The sequence below is a fragment of the Penicillium verhagenii genome (genome assembly GCF_028828195.1).
Source record: "Penicillium verhagenii strain IBT 33310 chromosome Unknown utg000003l_segment0_segment0, whole genome shotgun sequence".
Taxonomy (NCBI): Eukaryota; Fungi; Ascomycota; class Eurotiomycetes; order Eurotiales; family Aspergillaceae; genus Penicillium; species Penicillium verhagenii.
Genome location: NW_026643167.1, coordinates 2,479,865 through 2,504,437, shown reverse-complemented (window position 1 = coordinate 2,504,437; position 24,573 = coordinate 2,479,865). Strand labels below are relative to the sequence as shown.

General features: G+C 49.0%; 7 protein-coding genes across 7 annotated transcripts; 5 read left to right on the top strand and 2 right to left on the bottom strand.

Moving 5' to 3' along the window:
- Nucleotides 1-419: 419 nt before the first annotated feature.
- On the top strand, nt 420-2,832 carry N7466_002324 (uncharacterized protein; the record flags this gene model as incomplete). Its single annotated transcript, XM_057161722.1, has 3 exons — nt 420-652; nt 732-1,943; nt 2,448-2,832. 3 exons carry the CDS (start codon nt 420-422, stop codon nt 2,830-2,832), a joined length of 1,830 nt encoding a protein of 609 aa, XP_057025007.1.
- Nucleotides 2,833-3,231: 399 nt separating this feature from the next.
- N7466_002323 (tetratricopeptide repeat protein) lies at nt 3,232-4,935 on the top strand (the record flags this gene model as incomplete). The annotated part of the gene is made up of 1 exon (XM_057161721.1): nt 3,232-4,935. One exon carries the CDS (start codon nt 3,232-3,234, stop codon nt 4,933-4,935), a length of 1,704 nt encoding a protein of 567 aa, XP_057025006.1.
- A 464-nt stretch (nt 4,936-5,399) lies between these two features.
- Nucleotides 5,400-7,229, top strand: N7466_002322 (fungal specific transcription factor domain-containing protein; the record flags this gene model as incomplete). The annotated part of the gene is made up of 8 exons (XM_057161720.1): nt 5,400-5,545; nt 5,601-5,663; nt 5,719-5,765; nt 5,850-6,057; nt 6,123-6,693; nt 6,756-6,794; nt 6,855-6,923; nt 6,981-7,229. 8 exons carry the CDS (start codon nt 5,400-5,402, stop codon nt 7,227-7,229), a joined length of 1,392 nt encoding a protein of 463 aa, XP_057025005.1.
- A 797-nt stretch (nt 7,230-8,026) lies between these two features.
- Nucleotides 8,027-9,316, bottom strand: N7466_002321 (D-mandelate dehydrogenase-like dehydrogenase; the record flags this gene model as incomplete). Its single annotated transcript, XM_057161719.1, has 5 exons — nt 8,027-8,162; nt 8,204-8,590; nt 8,649-8,815; nt 8,890-8,942; nt 8,998-9,316. 5 exons carry the CDS (start codon nt 9,314-9,316, stop codon nt 8,027-8,029), a joined length of 1,062 nt encoding a protein of 353 aa, XP_057025004.1.
- A 720-nt stretch (nt 9,317-10,036) lies between these two features.
- On the top strand, nt 10,037-12,186 carry N7466_002320 (tRNA lysidine(34) synthetase; the record flags this gene model as incomplete). Its single annotated transcript, XM_057161718.1, has 3 exons — nt 10,037-10,172; nt 10,258-10,431; nt 10,520-12,186. 3 exons carry the CDS (start codon nt 10,037-10,039, stop codon nt 12,184-12,186), a joined length of 1,977 nt encoding a protein of 658 aa, XP_057025003.1.
- Nucleotides 12,187-12,517: 331 nt separating this feature from the next.
- On the bottom strand, nt 12,518-17,286 carry N7466_002319 (putative Rho guanyl nucleotide exchange factor; the record flags this gene model as incomplete). The annotated part of the gene is made up of 2 exons (XM_057161717.1): nt 12,518-13,078; nt 13,141-17,286. 2 exons carry the CDS (start codon nt 17,284-17,286, stop codon nt 12,518-12,520), a joined length of 4,707 nt encoding a protein of 1,568 aa, XP_057025002.1.
- Nucleotides 17,287-18,824: 1,538 nt separating this feature from the next.
- N7466_002318 (uncharacterized protein) lies at nt 18,825-23,802 on the top strand (the record flags this gene model as incomplete). Its single annotated transcript, XM_057161716.1, has 5 exons — nt 18,825-21,997; nt 22,052-22,397; nt 22,447-22,835; nt 22,887-22,993; nt 23,063-23,802. 5 exons carry the CDS (start codon nt 18,825-18,827, stop codon nt 23,800-23,802), a joined length of 4,755 nt encoding a protein of 1,584 aa, XP_057025001.1.
- Between the last annotated feature and the right edge of the window lie 771 nt (nt 23,803-24,573).

Here is a 24,573-nt window from a genome sequence, read left to right as displayed (position 1 = left end):
TTTTTATCCGAGCCAAGCAGTCTGGCTGAGACAATTGCTGGTCTGGCCTACGTTCATCCGACAAATGTCGGAGATAACCTGAACTTCGGGGCCTGACGCATGGTAGTCATTGGCTCCAGAAGTCTCGTGGCGCAGCCTCGTGTCAGTAATCAGCCGCAGCCTTGGAAGTTTGAACGGTTTGTTGACAGTTCCTGGCCCACCTGGTCGATGTCTATATAAAAAATCCCTCTCCCGCGATGTTGCCCTTGAGAGGAATTAGGGCTGAAAAAGAATCAATCGTCACTCGTTGGATTGTTTTTTTTTCGTGTTTTCGGTTTCCCTCGTCATTTTTTGGACTGAATATTGTCGCTCTTTAATCAATATTCACTCACGACTATCATTAATTTTACATACGTTTCGTCTCTGCACATCTCGCGAAGATGGTGCCTAAACCCAACACTTTCTTGAGCACTCTGCTCGTCTCGGCTTCACTCATTAGCTCGGGATATGCAGTTGCGGGTGGTGGTTCTACCACTTGTACTACCGTGAACCTCTTCCAGAACCCTTCATTCGAAACTGGTGACATGACCGACTGGGCCATTGGATCTCCGAATACCGGAAGTGACTCTGGTGCAGTTGTATCTGGTGATGCTTCGGATGGAAGCTATTATTTGTCAGTTCCTCAAAATTCAGAACACATTAAAGACTCGATTGGTTTCCTGCCTATTCTAACCCACTGGTCGATCATATAGCTCGATTCCAGCCACTGATACTTGGGAATATTTGACGCAGGAGTTGACAGGTCTGGAAGTTGGCCAGACCTATACGCTCTCTGTGGACTATTCCTATGATTGGACCGCAGCTACCGCGCCCACCTATCCGTCGGACCTATGTTATATCAGCTTCGCTCAAAATGCCTGGACCGCTTGGATCGACGGGAGATCTATAGTTGACCCATCGGTGAACGCAGGATGGACGACTTACAGCGTCAGCTGGACACCCACCACATCGTCCGTAGATGTCTTCCTCGGCTTCGGATGTGTGGGAAGTACCACTCTGCGCTTTGATAACCTCAAGGCCACTAACGGCGAAGAAACCTGTGTTACCAGTACTCCCACACCTACTCCTGCTGCCAGTTCCTCGGCTGTGCAATCCTCCCCTATCAAGTCTTCCTCTGTTGTGGAGTCTAGCTCGTCAAAGGCTTTGATTTCTTCCACCCCTGTTCCAAGCTCGGTTCGCCCTTCGGCGTCTACTCCTGTTGGCTCCAGCCCTGTTCCTCATTCTCCTTCTCGACGTCCCACTCCTTCCGCTCCCGTTCCTTCATCTGCGCCTTGGAGTCGTCGTCCTATCTCGTCTACTGCCAGGCCCTCTTTCACTCCCTCTGGATCTGTTGCCGCTCCTTCGGTTACTCCTTCGGGATCTCCTGGATATGGCGGTCACGGCTCTGGTGGTCACGGCTCTGGTGGTCACGGCTCTGGTGGTCACGGCTCTGGTGGTCACGGCTCTGGTGGTCACGGCTCCGGTGTTCACGGCTCCGGCTCTGACTCTGGCTCCGGTGGTCACGGCTCTGGATCTGGCTCTGGCTCTGGCTCCGGTGGTCACGGCTCCGGCTCTGACTCTGGCTCCGGTGGTCACGGCTCTGGATCTGGCTCCGGCTCCGGCTCTGGTGGTCATGGATCTGGCTCTGGCTCTGGTTCCACAACCTCTACAATTCTTACCACCCGGACAAGCACCATAACCGCTTGCCCCTCCACTGTCACCGACTGCCCGGCCCGAGACCGTACCACTTACTTGACCACCGAGACGGTTGTTGTGGGAACTACTGTCTGCCCTCTTACCGAAGGATCTCAGCCCACCGCTACTACCTCACCGGTTAGCCAGAGTGAGGGCAATGGCTCGACTGAGCAGATGACCACATCGACTGCTTTTATTACGCGCACGTCCACAATTACTGCTTGTCCTTCGTCTGTCAAGGATTGCCCTGCCACTGAAAAGTCCACTTATGTCACCACCGAGACGATTGTGGACTACACGACCATCTGCCCGGTTACTGCTGCTGAGGCCACTCAGACTGCAAGCTCGACTGCTTCAACCTACACTGGCGCCATCTCTACCGGCTCTGGCTCTACCGGCTCTGGCTCAACTGGCTCTACCGGCTCTGGCTCTACCGGCTCTGGCTCAACTGGCTCAACTGGCTCAACTGGCTCAACTGGCTCAACTGGCTCAACTGGCTCAACTGGCTCAACTGGCTCAACTGGCTCAACTGGCTCAACTGGCTCAACTGGCTCAACTGGCTCAACTGGCTCAACTGGCTCAACTGGCTCAACTGGCTCAACTGGCTCAACTGGCTCAACTGGCTCAACTGGCTCAACTGGCTCAACTGGCTCAACTGGCTCAACTGGCTCAACTGGCTCAACTGGCTCAACTGGCTCAACTGGCTCAACTGGCTCAACTGGCTCAACTGGCAGCAGCTCTGGTTCTTCCGGTGAGGAAGAGGTCAGCACCACCATCATTTATTCGACCAAGATTGAGTCTGGAACCACCGAAACCATTGCTATCGCAACTGAGGTTCTTACTCTCACGGCCGCCAAAGCCTCTGGAACTGGTATCTCAGGCGTCGGGGCCGTTGGAGTGCCATCTGTGCGCAGCACACACATTCACATCCGGCCTACCCAAACGGCCTTTGCCACTTCCAGTTCCTCTGTTCCTCAGGGCAGCTCTGGTGTAGGATCTATTTCTACCTCGACCAGTAGTCCTGCTGCCCCGGTCTACACCGGTGCCGCTTCACCTTCCTTCACTTTCTCCACTGGCCTTCTCGGCGCTTTGGCTCTTCTTGTTATGCGTCTTGTATAATAATTCTTATTCCATCTTTCTGATAGACTAGAGAGAGCAGATGTATATGCTTTTAATTTTTTAATGTGTTTTTAAATGTGACGAATATAAAAAGAAATTATATATAAAAAAAAAAGATTGACAGTTTGTCAATATGTCCCTTTGGAAGTGCCCAACTCTTGACTAGTTAGAGTGTAAGGAGTATTCAAAGCAGACACCGACATTCAAGGTTTGCTGTGGAACCTCGGGTACATACAAAATACCCCTCAGGAGTCAGGCGGCGGGGCTTCAGTGGATCGGGCCTCCAACATCACCATTTACTACATCGCATCTCCACCTGATCTACAACGTACGACGAGAGATCGTTGACCCTTAAACTTCTTTATCAGGGCTCTTGCTTGCCCACATTTGCCATTCAGCATGACAATTACTCCACTAGCTAAAAGAAGCGATTATCCCTTTGATTTAGGGACCTTCGGACGACCCATCACCACCACCAGTCCCGAAACCCAAATCTGGTTTAACCGTGGTCTTACTTGGGTCTATTCCTTCAACCACGACGAGGCAGCTAAATGCTTCGAGCAAGCAATTATTCACGATGAGTCTTGTGCCATTGCATATTGGGGCCTAGCTTATGCCCTCGGCCCAAACTACAATAAGTCATGGGAGTTCTTCCGCGATGACTTGAAGACTACTATAGAGCGCACCTACAGAGCTTGCCAGAAGGCCAAAGCTCTTGCTTCCAACGCAACTCCAGTGGAACAGGCACTAATCACTGCCATTCAATCTCGCTTCCAGAGCGACATACCATCGAATTTAGACCAGTACGCTGCTCAAAATCGCGCGTATGCTGACGCAATGGAGGGGGCATATCACGCTCTCGGAGATGATCTTGATATAGCCACCCTGTATGCAGATTCCATCATGAGCCTTACTCCTTGGAAACTCTGGAACCTGGAGACCGGGCTTCCAAACCCAGGTACACGGACTTTAGATGCGAAGAAGGTCCTGGAGAAGGCACTCCGACACTCTGATGCATACCGACACCCGGGCTTGCTGCATCTATATATTCACCTTATTGAGATGTCTCACACACCGGAGCTGGGACTCGTCCCAGCGGATTATTTACGCGAGCTCGTCCCGGATGGCGGTCATGCGAATCACATGCCTGCACACTTGGATGTCCTGGTCGGTGATTATCGAGCTGCTATACGCGCGAATCAGCGTGCCACCGCTTCAGATGAGAAGTTCATCCGCTATGAGGGTGTGATGAACTTCTACTCAAATTATCGCATGCACAATTATCACACCCTCATCTATGCGGCCATGTTTGCCGGTCAGAAGCATGTCGCCATCGATGCTGTAGATCGCATGGAAAAAACTCTCCCGAAAGAATTGCTGGTCAAAATGGCTGATTCGATTGAGGTCTTCATGTCCATACGGCCACACGTCATGATCCGCTTTGGTATGTGGGATGAAATCATCAGTCTCCCACTCCCCGATGACCCAGAGCTCTACTGTGTCACTCTTGCAGCTATATACTACGCGAAAGGTGTCGCACACGCGGCAAGCGGAAACATTCCCGAGGCTGAAAAACACCGCGAGCTGTTCAGAGAAGCAGGAAAGCGTGTTCCCGAGGCTCGCCTGGATTACCCGAATAAGTGTGTTGATACCCTTGGCATTGCGACTGCCATGTTGGATGGCGAAATAGAGTACCGGCGTGGAAATTACACCGAGGCATTTGAACATCTTCGTCTCGCGATCAAATTGGATGATGGTCTAGGATACAAGGAGCCGTGGAGCTGGATGCAGCCTTCTCGGCATGCGTACGGAGCTCTTTTATTGGAGCAAGGCCACGTTGAAGATGCCGCGATAGCGTATCGATGTGATTTGGGACTTGATGATTCCGTTATCCGTGCACGTCAGCACCCGAATAATGTCTGGGCTCTGCAGGGGTATCACGAATGTTTAGTTCGTTTGGGCCGCACGGAAGAGGCCAGGGTCATTGAGCCGCAGCTGAAGATTGCATTGGCAGTCGCGGATATTCCTATCAAGTCCTCGTGCTTCTGTCGAACTGTGGCATCGGAAGCGGAGAAAAGTTGCTCTAGCGGTGGCTGCCACTGACATGGAGATTATATGTGACTCTTATTTGAAATTGATAGAGAACTGGAGATCTGGAAGTTTTTCATTTAAAAGATAAGCCTTGTTAAGGAGGGGAAAAAAAGAATACATACTATATGTCTCCAAGTCTGAATGAATTTTGCACATGTGTGCACATATGTATAACGCAGCACTTCTTCACAACAAGGATCCCAAGAGTGGAATTCCGTATCAAGCGATTGGGCACAGTGTTAATACGATGACTAAGTCTCTTCGGCGAATGATTGGCCCCACACTCGGCATTTGATTCTGTCAAACACCGAACGCCACTTACCCCCGGCTTCTGTCAGTCCATTACATGTATGCTTCCTTCAGATTTCATCCGATCATCACGGAGCAGATACTACTGGTGATCCGTAATCCAATAAGAAGCTCCAATAAAATATACACGGTCATCTTGGGGTGAACGCCTACAGTCCTCCAATCAAATGCCTCGGGTACCCAAACCGCCGGTAAAAGCTGCATGCCTTGCGTGGTCAGTCCAATATCACACTCTTCTAAGTCTCAAGCACTCACACCAAGCTTTAGTCGTTCTTCAAAAACTCGATGTGATGGACAGTATCCTTGCAGAAGTGTAAGCGCGATCTAGTCGTGGTGTAACACAGCTTTGCTAAACTTAAAAACACCAGTGTTACGGCAAAGGCCGAGAATGCAGCTATCAGCCCAGTCGCCGAGGTGGAGCTCGGCGAGGTGTTCGATATGCTGAGACAGTGCAGCATAATGGCCGATCTGGTAACACGTCACCAGAAAAGCCATCACAGCCATCACAGCCATCACAACATCGAGATTTATCAGTAAATGCCACTGAAACATTGGGTACGGAGGAAGCAGGACTTACGAGTAATGGAAAAGGACGTGACTACTAACTCATCTATCAGATCCATGGCTTGAAAATACAATGGGACTGCTCACTCCTTTTGTCGGTATAAACAATCTGGATCAGTCTCCAGACTCTTTATCAGACACCGGAGAAGCTCTTCAATTGTGGGGCCAGCTCACTCCAGGTGATGATGGCTCCTTTACCTCGGCGTCCGTTAATGATGTGGATCTACCTGCCATTCGAGCTTATCAATCTGAGGAAGACATGTATGAAAACTCATATGAATTGTTCGCAATGGTGCTATCAACTGGAAGTACTAACAATCTTGTAGTCTCAATGCCTACTACATCTACATGCACCCCTACTTTCCCTTGCTACCACCGTCACCAAATCCTCAATATGAGGATCGATCTACTTTTGTTCAATCATCAAAACAGTTTGCTGAACCCAAAAAGGCCGATCTGCCATATTGGCCAGTATCCTCCTTGAGTCTCGCTTTGTCGGCCATCCTCGTGCTCATACCACCTACTCCTGATTCGTCTTCATTAACTGAGGCTGCTGTCCTGTTGAGACGTTCATATGCTCAGCTCTTTGCCCATGCGGCATTGTCCAGTGTCGAGAGAGAGATTGACGAGTTAAGCCCAGCATCAAGCATCAATGTGATCGGCGCTAGTATCTCCCAAGAACAAAGTCAACTCCACTCACAGGTTCCACTCCCATTGGATCCAATTCTAGCACTGGTTGTTCTTGCAATGTATGAGTACTGTCAGCGAGGAAACGTGTCGCGAATGCGTGCTCGTGTTAATCATGCTGTGACCACGGCAATGGACATTTCTCTTCATGACCCTGGTCCGATCGCGACGGAATATTCAGAAGCCCAAAGACGCGCATGGTGGATGATAGTAAGTTGCAGTGTTTAAGCAGATCTCACCTATGGCTCATCATACTAAATAAAGTTCTTTAGATGTTCGTGGCGTACATATCGTCTAATTTGCATCTGACGGTATGGCTTTTCTCCGCGTCTTACTTGCAAGTCAGTCATTAACAATGAAATTAAATATAGCCACCCATCATCGCTTCTGATGATCCACGAATTACGACCCCTCTTCCCCAATTCGGTGTGAATCCAGAGGTATTTTTTCTTTGCTTCGCATGCTTTCATCAAATCGATTTCTGACGTTTCATATAGCCTTGGGGACTTACAGTACGAGTACAAAAGCTTCTATACGCAGCCCATTCAATGGTTCAAAAGATCGAAAGCGTTGCCGATTCACCACTGATATCTAATCTCGGAGACGAGATCAAGAAACTTGATGCTCAAATCGTGACTTTGATGATTGAATCGGACCAAAGTCTACGACAGACATTCGACTTTGAGGGCGAATCTTACGTCGCTGAGAATATGTGGAGAATGAGCCGAATCATGATCAATACGTAAGACACCAAAAAAGACATTGATAGGTACTAGTACTTAACATGCTAATCTGCCTTCAGTGCTCGAATTCGGCTACACCGGTTCAGAGCTTTTGTGGACATTCCTCTATTCTTAGACAGATATTGTGATCTCGTCTCGATCAACAGCCATGGCTTCTCCCACCCCTCTGCTTCCAGTATTGCCCATTGGCATTCAACTTTCCCATTCACAGAACAAGAGTCCTCCATTATTTGTCTCAAGGCTTCTTTGGGAATAGCAAACGCGTTCCGCAGTTTGCCCTATTCACATCCCTGTGGGCCAGAAACATGCAAAAGAGGATCGTTGAACCGAAGAGTCATGGCGAGATCTGCATGCTGTGTGAGCAGGGCTCCTCGAACCGTTCCTTTCCTTGTCTGCAGTGCGATGCAAGGCAGCTATACCCTACTTATGCTCTTCCATAGAGTACGCTCATGCCTTGAATCTGGCCGTTTGGCATCTTGTTATCATCTGCTAGGCAGACCAGACCAAGCGACTGAAATATCGGATGCCGAGCGACTAATTGAGGAACTAAGGCATGGTGTCGAATCTCTGGGAATCCCTCTGAAACAAGATAATATCTTCGAGGGAGTTGCGGGTGTGGGTCATGAGATTGAAAGTGCCTACGTGGCTGCGTTTCCCGATCACTCGCCAATTGGCGTGTAGGTATAGACCTAAATTGTGTTAGAATCGCTGGTTGATTTTCGCTCTATGTCACGCTAAACTCGAAGCCAAGGCTGTTCAAAAGTCCCACGTCTTTGTATAAAATCCAACAAGACTCTAATTCAGTTTTCAATCAAATGCTTGTTTACAGGAGTGAGCGGCTCCTGGCCGTTCAATACCCGCTGGACATTCTCCATCGCCAAACGTTCAAACCCGATTTGAGTCTCTGCAGCACCCCCAGCCGTGTGAGATGTGAGTCTGTAGATAAAATCAGATTAGCCAGTATTCCTCAACAAAACCTCAGACGGGGGCGGACTTGCGTGACATTTCTCATTTTCGTAAGATCTTTGTTTACGTGCGGCTCGTTCTCATGAACATCCAAGCCAGCAGCAGACAGATGACCTGACTTCAAGGCGTCGACTAGAGCCGCCTCATCAACCAATTTCCCCCGGGCAATATTCACAAACTTACCACCCTTCTTGAACTTGGCCAAAGTCTCCTTGGTAATAATTTTGGATCCACTGAATGGGGTAGCCAAAACGATACAATCTGCCACAGCAAGAAGCTCATCTAATGTCGCACAGAAGGAAGCGCCGATGGCTTGTTCTTGTTCGGTGGACTTTTGATAAAGATCTTGATAATAGATCTTCATGCCGAAACAGGCATAAGCTTTCCGGGCGATGGTGCTGTACAGGCGCGAGGTCAGCACTCCAGTACGAGGACTCGAGTATCCGGTGTCCATACTAGCCAATATTTCCAAGACCGATGATACCCAAAATTTGGGTTCGCGGGTTATGTGCTGTGAACGCGGTATTCTTGTGGGCTTCTAGCCAGAGCGTTGGATCACCCGAGCGAGCACCGTCCATAGACCACTGCATGTTTCGAAAAACAGAGATGATGTGGAATATGGCCTGAAAATAGCATCAGAAACCATCAATGCAGGGATGGATATATGTATAATGAGCAGCAATTCTGATCACCTTACCATATCAGCCACAGCTTCACTCGATGCTTGTGCTCCATTGCAATATATGATACCTAGTAAATAAATTAAATGGATAAAAAAATGAAGCGTGACGTGATTTGGGCTCACCATGCTTGGCCAGGATATCAACATCCATCCAGTCATAGCCCGCACCGGCACTACCATATACTTTGAGTGATGATGGTAGGAGTGGGATCAACTCGGCATCCCAGCGTCCCATCTCTCCTCCGGTGTTCCAGAATGGACGAAAGATACCTTGAAAGTTTCCCCATCTCTTCTCTTTCAAAGCCCCGAGGAAATTATCGCGTTGTCGTTCTTCGAGGCAGGGGCGAATGACGGTAAATTCACTTGCTATTTGATCGTAGAGAGCTTTGTTCCACTCAACAGGATCTCCAAGATGGAGGATGATGGGCTTTTCGGATGCCATTGAAGCTGATTTACAACCTTGGAAGGTTATAGACCGATGAAAGATATGGGAAGATTGTTGATATAATGAAGTTGCGATTTATTCAAGGTTAGTCGTACAGCCCATGACCCCCACGCTTGTACCGGGTGTATATCTGAGGGGAACGAATACCCCGGTCTTGCGCCGGAGACTTGCCGATCCGGAGAGGAAGCCGGCGGTGTCTCTGCGACACAAAACTTGGAATAATTTATTTGTATTGTTTGGTCAGAGAGTATAATGTTTAATATTAGTCGGTCAGAATGTGGATTGATTTTATAACCCTGCGGTTAATAGTAAAGTACTATATTCAAAAATGAAATGATTGTGATATGTAGCCAACTAAAGAGTATACGTCATAACAAGCAAGTCTCCGTGGCGCAATTGGCTAGCGCGTCTGACTGTTAATCAGGAGGTTGGAAGTTCGAGCCTTCCCGGGGACGCTTCTTTTTTTCTTTTTTTCCTTCTTTTTCAAAAACTTCCATTTAGTGAAGATTGCGAATTGGTCTTCGTGGAATCTGTTTTTGTTAACAATAAGAATTATCGTATCATATCAGTCCATCGTTCATACTCTTGAATGTGCATTCTCTAAAACGTACCTCCCCTGACCAATCAGGTCTGCGCGTTTCGGGGAAACCGATTCGCCGAGATCCGGATATCAATATCGCGAAAGAGCCAACTGATTCCATCAACGCCGAACACTCTATGGCGGCGAAGAATGCAATCTCAGTCGCGCACTTTGCCGAGCACTTCCGCTTGGCATGGTCGGGGGTAAGAGGAATCGTTCCCCATGGCCGTAAAAGCGCCACGGGAGATGTCGTTCAATTACCACAACGGATCGGTAAGTTACTACATGATTTAATTGTGGCCCTGAGCAAACTACTCGCAAACATTGAATGGCACTCACATCTAACTATCATACCCAGGTCTTGCCGTTAGTGGTGGTGCCGATTCTATGGCCCTTGCGTACCTGGCCCGGCAGCTGGAATTAACACCTATCAGTGGTCCCATTTCCGTTACTGCCTTTGTAGTCGATCATCGCGCCCGACCCGAGAGTGGCGATGAAGCCAAAACCGTGAGCTCATGGTTGACGGACATGGGTATGCATTCCATGTTCGCAATGTTGCGTGTGATTGCTATAAGAGGCAGACAAACATTGAATCAGATCTCAATGCTAATACTATCTAGGTATCGATACTCAAATTTTAAAATTAGATTGGTCTCAATTTTCAAATAATCTGGACAGTTCTGCCCAAAATAATGCAAAGATATCAATGCCGACTGCCTTTGAAACACATGCTCGCCGGCTACGATATCAAGCCCTTGGCACGGCCTGTCGAAAGAAAGGGATCGATGCCCTACTAATGGGCCACCATAGAGATGACTCTATTGAGACAACCATCTGGCGTCTAGCCACAGGTGGTCGTCGTGCAGGCCTGGGTGGCATTCAAAGCATAGCTCGGATTCCCGAGTGTCACGGGCTCTTTGGAGTCTCTGAAAGCGGCTCATCGGTCCGGTTACCAGAGCCCAAAATCGTCACTTCTCAATCTACAGAAAAATCCGCAGTGCCATCGGCCCGGTCTTCTCAAAAGGGAACCCGCTCGGCTTCAAAAAATCCGGCCATTGCAACAGGTGGAATCTTCCTCTGCCGGCCTCTTATCTCCTTTTCCAAAGTCCGTCTCTTGGAGACATGCCACCAGAACAACATTCCCTACGTCTCAGACCCAACTAATTTCGACCCTACATTAACCCCTCGGAACGCCATTCGCAGCATGCTGGCATCTAACTCTCTACCTCGCGCACTTCAGGGTCCCCGGATCCTCTCCCTAATTCGCTCCAGCCGCGATCTTCTACAGGTATCATCAAGCCTGTCAGATCAGCTCCTATCATCTCGTTGTCGTATTCTCGATATCAACCTCAGAACGGGCACGATGACCGTGCAGTTCAGGCAAATCCCACCATGGATGGATCCAATGCTGGCACAAACATCCCCCGAACGAGCCCAGCAAATTCAGGCCCTAACACTTCGGCGCATAACGGAACTCGTCTCCCCTTTTCCAGGAAACCACTTCTCACTGCGCAGCTTTGAGCCATTTGTCTCTCGCATTTTTGGCCCAGTCGACGAGAGACATGTCCAAAAGGACACTGCACCTAAGCAGTTCACATTAGGCGGTGTCATGTTCACACCTGTGCCTTCGTCGCCTACGCAGTCACCGTCTGGCGGCAATACGTGGCTTTTTTCACGGCAGCCATTCATGAAAAACCGATCACCGGTCACATCTATGGAGATTCCCATGCCGACGCCGAAAGAGCTAGCCACTGATTCCCGGCCTAGATACTCCCAGTGGACACTCTGGGATGACCGATACTGGCTTCGACTGTCTATAACACCTCAAGGGAGACATCGAGCTGAGTCCATAAGCGCGGGATCCAAAGACAGCGTTTCTTTCACTATACGACCTCTCCAAGAACCCGATTTCCAAACTATGCGCAATGAACCAGTTAGCAAAGGGCGTAAGAACATTGCTCCTGCACTTCTGCTGACTCAGTTGCGCAAATTATTGTCCGCTCAGGCCCCAGGTCCGGCGCGCTTTACACTTCCTGTTTTATTACAAAATATGGATAGTCCTATATTACCAGAGACACAAGAAGGCAACAAGCTACTGGCATTGCCAGTACTTGGATTTCCTTTGTCGGGTGTTCGACGTAAGGAAAATATTGCCAATGAGGTGGAGATTATTGCAGGAGGCAGGACATGGGTATTGAACTGGGAGTGGATGTACAAGATGCTTGATACTGATGCATTGCGCCTTATGGGTAGGCCAGTGGAAGCTAAAGCAGCTAGTGTACAATAAGATAGATGAAAACAAAGAAAGAAAAGGCCTGGACTTGATCTCCAGAATTATGCATGACACAAAATCATTTGTTCGTATGGGAGAGGCTGGAAAGTGACAGTGAAGTTCAATGGATTGAAGAAAGCAGACAGACAGACCCCTTCGACATGCCAGGGATTGACAGACGTCGAGAGTCACAAAAGAAATGGTGTATGTGTGGTATCACGGAAGGAAAGGTAAGTGATATGCAACGTATGATAATGAGCCTGAAAATAATGTAAAGGGAAGAAGATAAAAGAAAAAGCAGGTAGGGAATGCAGTTGGTTATTAATGGTTTATCGGGCATTGTTGGTCATTGATCGCTTGCTCTGGATAAAGCGACGGCAGCCTGTTGAGCTCGGAGACCTCCGACTTCTCTCTTGAGTCGGAAGTTTTCTTTCTTCAGGCGGCTGATTTCTTCCATCGCATTGTGGAGTTGCGATTGTAGAGAATCCTCTGCGCTGCCTGCTCGCACATCCTTGGAAAGTTTGCTGAGCTCCGAGTTGAACCGGTCGTATAGGGCTTCATTCTCAGCACTAGCCTCCCGGTACAATTCGTCCAGCTTCTTTACTCGTCTTTCACTGACAACCAGAGATGATTCCACATCTTTCTCAAGTACAGCGGTCCGTCCGTTGTATTCTCCTGCGAACTGCTCGAATCGGTCTTCGAGCATGCGGAAACGACTCTCTAGAATTGCATCTCTTTCTGAAGATGGTTCAGACTCAGCAGAGCTCCCATTCGGCTCCATACTAGATTGTCTCGATGGTGTAAGCCTCAAAGCATGCACCTCGTCGCCAAGAGCTGTTAGCTCGTCTCGAAGACCAATCTGTACAGTTGCCTGGGTTTTCTTCTCGGACTTGACGCGTTCACGGAGCTATATGAGAACATTAGTTTTCTTTTTGCATAAATCGAGCATTTTTGCAGAGTAGCCCTAACCTTTTGTGGGCTTTGCATCCGTAACTTTGGGGTTCTTTGGGACGAGGATGAAGACTGCGGGCGTTTGTTTTCGGTGTTGGCCGAAGGCCTCTCTCGTAGTCCCGGTGTTCGCTGTGGAATGCTAGTCGTGCGGGATCGTCTCTTCGATTCCTGAGTTGGCGAGTCTGGAATGACACGCGAAGTCTTGGCAGCCCGTTCTGTTTGGGCCATCTGAGGATCAATATTTTCTTTTCTACTTGGAGTCGAAGGACGTGGTGGCGAAATTCGTCGAATGGGTGATCCAAAGCGGGTAGGAGAGTTTGCCTTCCCCGGCGACGTACCCCTTGTGGGTGATCGTGAGAAATAACTGCTATGTGGTCTTGGTGGCTGGCTGGTTGGTGTAGTTGGCTCAGCTCGAGGGCGGCTATTTGGAGTGACCGGGCGTAACTTTTGGGTTGGGGAGACATTGGAGACACTGGAGAGATTGGATGCCTCTGAAGATGCGGTTTGGGGACGTAGATCTGACAGAGAACTTCTTCGTTTTCGGCGGGGTTTCATAATGCCATCGTGGGATATCCCTCGAATGGAAGATAAAGACGGGGTCTGTCCATGGCCAGTGCCTGGTCTTGAAATTTGTTCTTCGGACGAGAAACCAAATCCGACCGGGCGATCACGAGATGCAGGACGAAGGAAACCCAAACGTGCATCTATATCAGTGGACTTAGAACGTAAAAGAGATCCTTTAGGGGTATTGGGCTCTGAATCAGCTGGGCTTTGTTTCTTGCTCAGTGTTCGCAATATCGATGCAACTTTGCTTTCACCTTCACTCCTATGGCTATCCTTGTGAAGACCAAATCCGAAGCGCTTCCGGAATGATGAATTATTAGAGCCCACAGACCCAGTATTTGTGTGCGACGTTTTGGATTGGGTCTGATCACAAGTCAGGGTTCCTTCAACCGAGGCTCCACCTGGAATGAACTCTTCAAAGAGAATGTCAAAGTCTTCAACAAGTCTGTCCAAAAGCGATACATGCTGTACAGGTGCCCCATTCTCTGTAAGAACCTCGGCGAAAGCCATTGTAAGTGCTCCGCGGTCTCCATCATTGCCAGATGCATCTAGAAGTTCAGCAAGCAACCGGATTATCGCAGCCAAAGCACGTCGATTCTGTGGGCTAGTATCTGCCAGGAACTTGCGGAATTGCTCATCAAAATCACGAGGAAACATGGTGTCAAATTGACTTTGAAGCTGCTGCAATGATGATTCATCCAGCACGGGTCCCATACTGCGCTTCCACGCGTTTTTCATAAAAGTTTCGAATGCGACAAACAAGGTGTCAACGGGCACCTCTGCGGCAGCTTGAAGCTTAGAGGGGTCCTCCAACAGAATATTATAAAGCTCATTGACTGGCGACCGGTCTGCAGTATCTCTAGCGCGAAGCATACGCCCCAGAATATTTCCACTTCTAGATTGCAAGGAGAGCACGTAGGCTGCAAACGTTTGCTCCAGTGATCCAAGTTGACCGTCAGGGCCTCGTGCAGCAGGCGTTCCAACCACTGAAATTTTGCTTGGAGTTTCTCCTTTCTCCTTCTCCTTCTCCTTCTCTTTCTCTTTCTCTTTCTCCTTGTCTTTTTCTTTCTCCTTGCCAGGGAATGTGGAAGGCAGAGTGTTTGATCTAGAGAGATTGGCCCTGGGAGGGGGCATCTTAGGGAATTCCCCTAACAATGTCGCAGAGTTTGGCTGTTTGATAGTGGGGACATTGTCGCGGCTTCCCCCCAGCAGATTCGATATCAACTTGGTCGGTGAAGGTGGCCTGAATCCACGGGAGGACTTGACCTGGGTGATCAAGCCGCTTGCAATGTATCGAATAATCTCAAAATTTGACCTAACAAATGGGGTCATGACCTTGGGGTTGTGAGGACTGTTGAGAGATGAAAGGAGACTCTGCAGGCGTTTGGAGAGAGTTGGAATGAAGGTTTCTGCCGACACCAGATCTGTTGATGGGGCACCAATCACAGAATCCACATCCATTCGAAATTGATCACCGCTGGGTAAAGAAATGGATATGATCATCTCTAAGTGGGAGCTCTTCAAAGTTTGAATCGAATTACCCTTTGGTTTGTCAAATACCATGCGAATGGGGGACGAGTTTGGTTGATTCAAGGCCACGGTCTGGCCATCCTCACACACGCAGGCCAGAATATTAGTAGTGCCTAGAGTAGCAGGAGGACTCCGCAAGGTCCATTTGCCACCTTCTCGCTCTTGCTCTGGGAATCGGCCTTCAATTTTAGCCTTGGCTATTTCTTCGATAAGGCGGTTGGCCTTGCCCTCATACATAGAAGTCAACTCTAACGCTATAAGATCCGACCCACTGTCAAGCGGGTCCGGGCGTGACCGATTTGAGGCTGGCGCAATGAATAATATCCGTCCACATGCCGATTGCATACAGCGCACGGTATGAAGCTCTAGGACTTGTGCAACCTTGAGCTCGGAAGATGGTAGATTCATGGACGCATCGGTAGTTGAAGAGGCAGCATTATCAATGTCTGCCAGCACTCCACGTGCTGTGCTTCGGGCATCTGTAGACTTTGCGAGTATCACGAGACAGTTTCTATAGAGAAGCAAAATCCCAGCTCCAGGGCCTGTTGGCTGTCCATCCAGTTGGTATGGAGGGGTTACTTCATCAACATCAACTGCCGTGATCAAGCGGCCATCCGGGAATATCTTAGCAGGCCAACCATCAACAAGCTCCCTCAAACGACGAAGACTTTGCGCGTGGCCAGACGGGGAGGAGTTTTCCAGGGCGCAGATGTCTTTCACCATGTCCCGAGCCTTCAGCAAAGGACGCACCGCAGGATGAACCAAGGGCAAACTTCCTGTCATAGTATCAATCAACAAACTGTAGCGAGGAAGTCGCTGAACAGGCTCCATCAAAAGAGATCGAAGTCTCTGCTCTCCCGTCTCGTAGACACGTTTCGAAAAACTAGAGTTCTTGTCTCGCATAAACGAGTTCAGTATCTGAGCAAAACCATTATGTGCCCGCATGTACTCGGCATATGGCTGGGAGAACTGTGGTAACCAATCCAGCAATGCTTGGGCAAATTCAGCAGCGCCTATCACATCTCTATTTTCTCGTGCTGCATTTCGACGTGCGGGGAGCTCAGTGTCTTGTCCAATGTCTTCGAGTGCGTCCTTCTCGGTGTCGTCGAGGACCTGCCGAATGACGTCTAAGAATCCAAGATTGACTTCCAGAATCTCATCCAAACACGGTGGAAAGAGTGTTTCCAAGGCTGACTCGTCCGGACTTGTACTGGACGGACCTCTTCCATGGGCTTTTTGGCGGAATTCGTCCGCAACCTCGTGAACAAGCGAATACAATTTGGCAACATATCGCTCTTCGGTGTCCACAAGCTCACACATGGTAAGGCGAACAGATTCTTTCTGACCACGTGTGAATATCCTAGACTTGCTCACATTGGTCGATTGTGACGGCGCACGTTTAAGACGTGATGTAGGTAGAAACATGGGATCTCCGAGCGCCATAATGAGGGGAGTATATGGGCCATATTGAAGGTTCTGTGACACTTCAAGATCCGAATCCGAGCTTTCTCTTCTCTCGGGGTGTTGTATTGTACCGGCCGGTAGGACAACATCGAGGTCGGTCCAAGGAGCCTTACGCTCCTGGAATGAAGTGCGAATATCTCGAATGATGTCTGCTGAGTCTTCCACCTTTATCATACGGCTCGCCAACTCTGCGGCGTGCATCTCGTCGAACAACTTCGGTAACCTTCCACCTTGTCGCGCTGGCTGTGACCTTTCAGCTAAGTGGATCTTCAGAGGATCAGACAACTCGGCGAAGTATTTTAACATGCTAACGGCGAGTGCGCGACAAACTGCATCACCTTGTCTTTCGCGGGGCAAGTGATTTACAGCTGCATATAGCGGTGCAGCAGGCGAGATTGTTATTCGATTGTAACTTTGGAAGCCTGCGGGGCTGAAAATATGCGCCTGAATACGTGAACTGCTCACGGTGGCATTGGCGGTCGCAACGGGGCCATAGAAGACGAGGACGGAGGAAAGGTAGGAGTCGACAGCATGGTAAAGACTGAGGTGTTCCAGTGGAATGTCCGATAGGGTGGTGCCCGCGGGCGCACCTGCGTTGGCCGTCATGGCGATGGGTGGTGGGTGGCACTTGCCTTGCCAGGCGGACAGTGATTGAAATAAGAAATCAAGGGAAGGTGTTTGGTATGGCTAGATCAGGGATGGAAAGAGCGACAGAGACAGAAGGAAAGCGCAGTGGCGCACGAGTTGGAAAGAAGGTGATGGAGGTAAAGTGTCAACAGTCCATTTGGAGAGACGGGGGGTGAAATGATCAAAAGCAGTCGCAGCACTCGCAGTCCCCCTCCATATAGCAGCAAGTCAAATAAGGACCACCACTTCTTCAGTTGGCTGCGAGCGCATATTATGCGACAGAAGGGAGAGATGTTTTGGGCGCAAGCGGGGGATATGATAGCGGTGCGATAGGGCGATAACTGGGGGGCCTTGGCGCCTGGGAGAGGCTCGTGGATGTGCAGCTTGTTTACATTTGTCCGGCCAACGCGCTTTTTCTCTTCTCCCCTCCGTTGCTCTCCTCAACCAGCTGCAAGGCTTGTCTGACAAGTCACACCGGAACATAATAGAATTATGATTTTAAACCCCCCTGGCTTGGCTTTTATTTTTATTAAGGGATTCTTCTGTCTGGATTCAATATATATATGCTTGCTCTTACTTCCAAGGTTTGGGTTGTTACGGGTACGGAGTATGTTCCCAGGGGGGGAACAGAGACAAGAAACTCGGCAACATTAAATAATGAGCTGTGAAGGTGTCACCTGCAATTAAGCATACCTACTTAAGTCGATGCTAACATTGAATAAGACCCAAGTCTCGGAGGATTTCACAAGAAACAAAGCAATTACCGAGTGCACATGGGTCAATGACACATTATTCATGGGGTATTGGGATCTGCCCGAAGAAGCTATATATAAACAAACCGATAGTGGCACCCCAACCACTACTCCACATGCATGAGATTTAGCCCTGGAGTGATCCATGGATCCCACTTGGGCGAATATCCTTGCTGAGACCTCGGGATTGACGAAGCTACATACATAAATATTTGAGCAAACCTTGAAAGGTTGCTAGGTAATGGGGCTTTCCTGTGCACTCATATTCCTACTAGTTAAGTAAGTTAGGTGTGTTCACACCAACCTTACATTGAACGAGATCCACGGGTAAATATCCACTGCCTAATGTATGGAAGAAAATTGACTCAAATATGGAGTTAAACATTTCAATAAGAAATCCGACATGCATATAAGGCAGACTCAACTATAGAACCTTGTCCAGGTGTGAAGATTGGGTCTTGATTGGCCATTGGCATACAATACAATCTTGTCATCAAAGAGTCATGTGGGCTGTTTTTCTCTCTCTTTCAATGGAAATAGAAAAAGTACACACTGAATACCGGAGTAACGATAGTTTGTCCAATCATAGTCGTTCAATACCGGAAAATGTGAAATACAAGATCTTGACCCCTGACTAAGGCGGTGAGCAGGCGGGGAAGGCGCTAGGCTCAGACAGGCAAGCAGCAGCTCATCAGAGAGACCAGCTGTTTGTTCGCCGATTCTCGATTTCTAGGTGAACACCATAGGGCGCATCTCCCGGTCGAGATGCTCGATTCCACCATGTCAGAACCTCTACCTATCGCCATAGACCCCGTGGCCTTGGTAACTACAGAATGCATCACCGTCACTTCGTCCATGCGGAAGCATGCTCGCTGGGCGCACTCCTCTGTCTCCGCCATCCTGGGCGGCAATGGAGGCACTCGCGTATACGATCGAGACTCTTCTGCACCGCCAAGTCCCCGCAAAATTCCACAATCACCCCGCACCGATGACGACCATGCCCTGGCCAATCGATGGGGCCTACGAGGAAAGAAGGGGAAGAGCATGCAGGATAACCCGTTGATATCGGCCTTTACCCGCCTACGGAGTGATCTCAAGGGCTGCAAGGACATACGCACTTTTGATACCCCGGCGCTGCTTCATCCTTTCCTGCAGGTTATTCGCTCCTCCTCAACCTCCGCCGCCATCACCTCCCTCGCCCTGGTCGCCGTCACCAAGTTCTTTTCCTATAACATTGTCAACCGGGAATCACCTCGACTCCCCATGGCAATGCAACTCTTATCTGCCGCCATTACACACTGCCGATTTGAAGCAAGTGACTCTTCTGCGGACGAGATTGTGTTGCTGAGAATCCTGAAATTGATGGAAGGTATGCTTTCTCGGCCGGAGGGCGAGCTACTGGGGGACGAGAGTGTCTGCGAAATGATGGAAACGGGTCTCAGCATGTGCTGCCAGAGTAGACTGTCCGAGGTGCTAAGAAGGTCCGCGGAGATGGCCATGGTTAACATGTGCCAAGTGATTTTTACGCGACTCTCACACCTCGATCAAGATATGCCGGCTGGGCCAATACCATTTGCGGATGAAAGCACCAAAAAAGACACCTCTAACCTCAAGATGGACCCGTCTGTAAATGGTGACACAGTTACTTCACAGCACAAGTCTGCGATGAGCTCAGATACGGCCGCGGCCGAACGAGACAGCACCAGCACGGAGGGAGCTCGCGAGCAGACCAGCAACGGTGGAGCAGCAGCCGCAACCCCAAGCCCACAGACTGGTGATGAGAGCGAGGATATTCAACCATACTCTTTGCCCTCTATTAGAGAACTTTTCCGGGTGTTGATCGACCTCCTTGATCCCCATAATCGGCAACACACCGACACTATGAGAGTAATGGCCCTACGTATCATCGACGTTGCTTTGGAAGTAGCTGGACCTTCCATTGCTCGCCATCCAAGCCTGGCTGCTTTGGCAAAAGATGATCTTTGCCGTTATATTTTCCAATTGGTTCGTTCGGAACAATTGGCCATTCTTGCCGGATCTCTCAGGGTTGCCGGTACATTACTATCGACGTGCCGACCTGTCCTGAAGCTTCAACAAGAGCTTTACTTGTCATACTTGGTGGCCTGCCTTCACCCCCGTGTTGAGATCCCACGGGAGCCCGGCATTGACCCGTCCCTTTACGAAGGTGTACCCCAAACACCCAAACTAGTGAAACAACCACCATCCCAGACAAACAGCGGCAGATCAACACCCGTCCCTGTCAAGGACCGGCAGAAACTGGGATTGGAAGGTGGTTCACGGAAACCAGAAGCCCGCGAAGCAATGGTTGAAAGCATCGGTGTGTTATCACGTATTCCGAGCTTTATGGTTGAACTTTTTGTGAACTACGACTGTGAAGTTGATCGAGCCGACTTGTGCGAGGACATGATTGGCCTACTCTCACGAAATGCATTCCCCGATTCTGCCACTTGGAGCACCACAAACGTGCCTCCACTCTGCCTTGACTCTCTCCTAGGGTACGTACAGTTCATTTACGACCGAATTGATGAGGAACCGATTCAAGGCGATTACCCTCAACGGGAGCACCTGCGCAAACAGCGCAAAACCAAGAAAATTATTATCAAGGGAGCGCAAATGTTCAACGAAAATCCGAAGGCGGGAATTGCCTATCTAGCAGAGCACGGCATTATTGAGGACCCGAGTAACCCTGTTCTGGTCGCTCGTTTCCTGAAAGGTACGACCCGCTTATCAAAGAAAGTCCTTGGTGACTTCATCTCAAAACGTGACAATGAAGAGTTGCTTGGCGCGTTCGTGGATCTTCTCGACTTTTCAGGACGAAATGTGGTTGAAGCGCTCCGCGAGTTGCTTAGTTCATTCCGTCTACCGGGTGAGTCGCCTCTCATTGAACGAATTGTTACAACCTTTGCAGAGCATTACACCGAAAAGGCGCAGCCGGAGGGAATTGCGAACAAGGACGCCTTGTATATTCTGACCTATGCCATCATCATGCTGAATACGGAGCTTTACAATCCTAATGTGAAGTCACAAAATCGCATGTCGTTCCCCGCTTTTGCTAGGAACTTGCGCGGAGTTAATGACGGCGGTGACTTCACGGAGGAATTCCTCCAGGAAATCTATGACTCCATTAAGGATAACGAGATCATTCTTCCCGATGAACATGAGAACAAGCATGCATTCGATTACGCTTGGAAAGAGCTATTGCTAAAGTCATCAGGTGCTGGTGATATTATCGTGGGGGAGACCAATATGCATGATGCCGACATGTTTGAGGCAACGTGGAAGCCAGTCGTGGCAACCCTATCTTATGTTTTCATGTCCGCATCTGATGATGCAGTCTACTCTCGGGTTGTCAATGGATTCGACCAATGTGCCCAAATAGCAGCTCGATATGGCTTGACCGAGGCGTTTGACCGCATTGTTTTCTCTCTGGCCTCGATCAGCACTTTGGCAACGAACAAGCCACCAAGTACTGCACTGAACACTGAGGTGCAGGCAGGCAAAAAGAGTGTGATGGTGAGCGAGCTGGCTGTTAAATTCGGAAGGGACTTCAGAGCACAATTGGCTACTGTCGTTCTGTTTCGAGTTCTACTGGGCAATGAGTCTGCTCCAAAACAGGGTTGGGAGCATGTTGTTCGAATTCTAAGTAATTTGTTCATCAACTCCTTGATTCCACCCTTCGACTCTGCACTCACAGCCGAACTTGACGTCTCCCCTATCCCATTACAACCTCCTTCACAAGTTGTGGACCGTGACAATCGTGGTGATGATTCGGGCCTATTTTCTGCATTCACCTCTTACCTCTCGAGTTATGCCGCTGATGACCCCCCGGAGCCGTCAGACGAGGAGCTGGACAACACCCTTTCCACCGTGGATTGTGTTACTGCCTGCTCGATATCCGAAATTCTAACAAATTTCAAGTGAGTCTCATAGTGCATTTCCAGGTTTTTATCAGCATGCTAACTTTTGATAAGATCTCTACCTCTGCAATCTCTTGTTCAGCTTGTCGAGGCTTTGTTGTCTCAACTGCCAGAGGAGAATGCGCCCGCTGTCATTGTTGTGAAGCCGGAACGACCAAGCCCCGTATCAAGGCCTACAGGTGCTAGAGTTGATCCAAACCAGCCCAAATACGACCCCTCCATGATATTCAACTTAGAGTTGGCAACTGTACTCACCCTTCGCGATAACGAAACTCTTGAGGCTTTGGGAGAATCACTTGCGACTACTCTGCAGACGCTTGTGCGCGATGCTAAGAATCTGCATCCGTTGACCGTGTCACGCATTGTTTCTTACCTACTAAACCTTTTGCGACTCAGCCATGTATGTATTTTCAAGTCTAAAATTTCATACATTTGCTAACCATTCATAGGACCAACACTTCCTGCGAGTGCCCGTCGTGCTCCATGCTATCTCTGGATACGATCAAGACATATTGGAAACTCTTGCCGTGCCAACGGTGAAGGGTCTTTCGCGATGTTTGGCTCACCCTGGCCGTCTGAGAAACGAAATCACAATCTCTCCAGACTTCTGGTCTATTCTTCAGAGATTGATTCAACATCAGGAGTCTGCTCCTATGGTGTTTGAACTCCTCCAAAGCATTGTGGAGTCTATGCCTGACATTGTTACGGCCGATAACTACAATTCGACTGTCTCCCTTGCAAATGAATTTGTTAGTGCAGCACACGTGGGGTCCATTACTGAACGTCGAAGTGATGTTCACGCTCGGAGAACCAAGGGCGTCAAGCAGCCCAAGTCTACGTATGACAATTTCCATTCTTTCAGATTAGGCGAATGCTAACAAATAAATAGCGAAAACCAAATTGTCACCCGGGGCGTCAAGGCCATTGGCTTAATCTACCACTTGACTGCCCGAGTCCCCACGCTTATCAAGCAATCTCACCTCGAGCAACATGAAGGTCAGTCTTTAAAACATACCACTCTTATTTTTCGCTTCAATTGATGTACTGACCTACTTGAATATTCAGCCTGGGCCTCCTACTGGTACCCGATTCTCCAAACCCTATCTGGCCAATGTGTCAACCCATGCCGTGATATCCGACACCATGCCATTTCTACCCTCCAAAGGGCTCTTCTATCTGCCGAGTTGATATCCGGCGACGACAAGGAATGGGCCACTCTCTTCGATGAGGTCCTTTTCCCACTTGTCTTGCGCCTTCTCAAGCCCGAGGTTTACCACTCCGACCCTATTGGCATGAGCGAGACCCGAGTCCAAGCGGCGACCCTTGTTTGCAAGATCTTCCTGCGTTTCCTCGATCAGCTTCCCAATAGAGAGGGCATGCTTCCTCTCTGGCTTCAGATCCTTGATATTCTTGACCGTATGATGAACAGTGGCCAGGGCGATAGCCTGGAAGAAGCGATTCCGGAGAGCTTGAAGAATATCCTCCTGGTCATGGCCGATGGCGGTTACCTCGTGCCTCCGTCGCAAGATCCTAGAAAAGAAGAAATGTGGCTGGAAACTCGCAAGCGTCTCGGCCGATTCTTGCCAGACCTGTTTGCTGAGATTTTCCCCGATGCAGGCAAGGAGGCTGAGAAGTCTCAGCCTGGGTCTGGAGTCGCGTCCCCGGCCAAGCAGAGTCTTGATGTGACAAATGAGAGCGAGAAGGCCGCTATCCCGGAAGCATCTGCCGTAGAACAAATAGCGGAGGCTGAGACTGGTGCTGAAGACAGTCAACCTGCTCCCACCGAGGAGGGCACACTCTCGTAAGAGCTATGAATCCTTCTGAGCGCTCACGGTCCTCGCTTCTTTGCTTTTTGTCTGCATTTACATATAGAATAGCGTTGGGGTCGCAGCTTTGGACTTTGTAATTTTGATATTTCTTCCCTTCTACTTGATCTCGACTGTAGATAAAGTGCGATTATTTTGCTCGCACTGTGTCATAATAAAAGAATAAAAGAACCCTAAGATCAAGCATTATTAAGAGCAAGCATTATCAATACTACCTACATAAACTAGTATACGCCCCTCGAGATCTTTCTTACAATTCTCTAACCTGATTGTGAAAACCTTGGAACCTCTGAAAACTTCCATTTCACCAAACACATGTGCATAATTGAAGATTCCAATACAGTCTGAAGGACTTCAATGCACACAGAGAATTCGAAAGATAAGGTAACTAGGTTCTGCAAAGTATAAGGGGAGCCCTAATGGAACGAGGTATCATGAGAAGCGTGGAAATGAATAATGTTAACAATAGAATGGGAGAAGTTTTCATTCATTCTCGAGCCGGATAGGGTCGAGCCAATTGAGAAAAAAAAAAGATAGCAAGTCGTGATCAGACTGGAGATGACGTAAAAGAAACAAAACAAAGATGACTGATATGACTGGTATGACTGTATGTCAATGGTACTTAATACTAGAGAAGAAGAGAAGAAGAGAAGATTCGGGGGAAACAAAGCGACATGAGAGAGATGAAATGAAAGAGCGTTCAATTCAGTTGAGCATGTTTATGTGAAGGTCTTCCTCTGGGATGTGCTT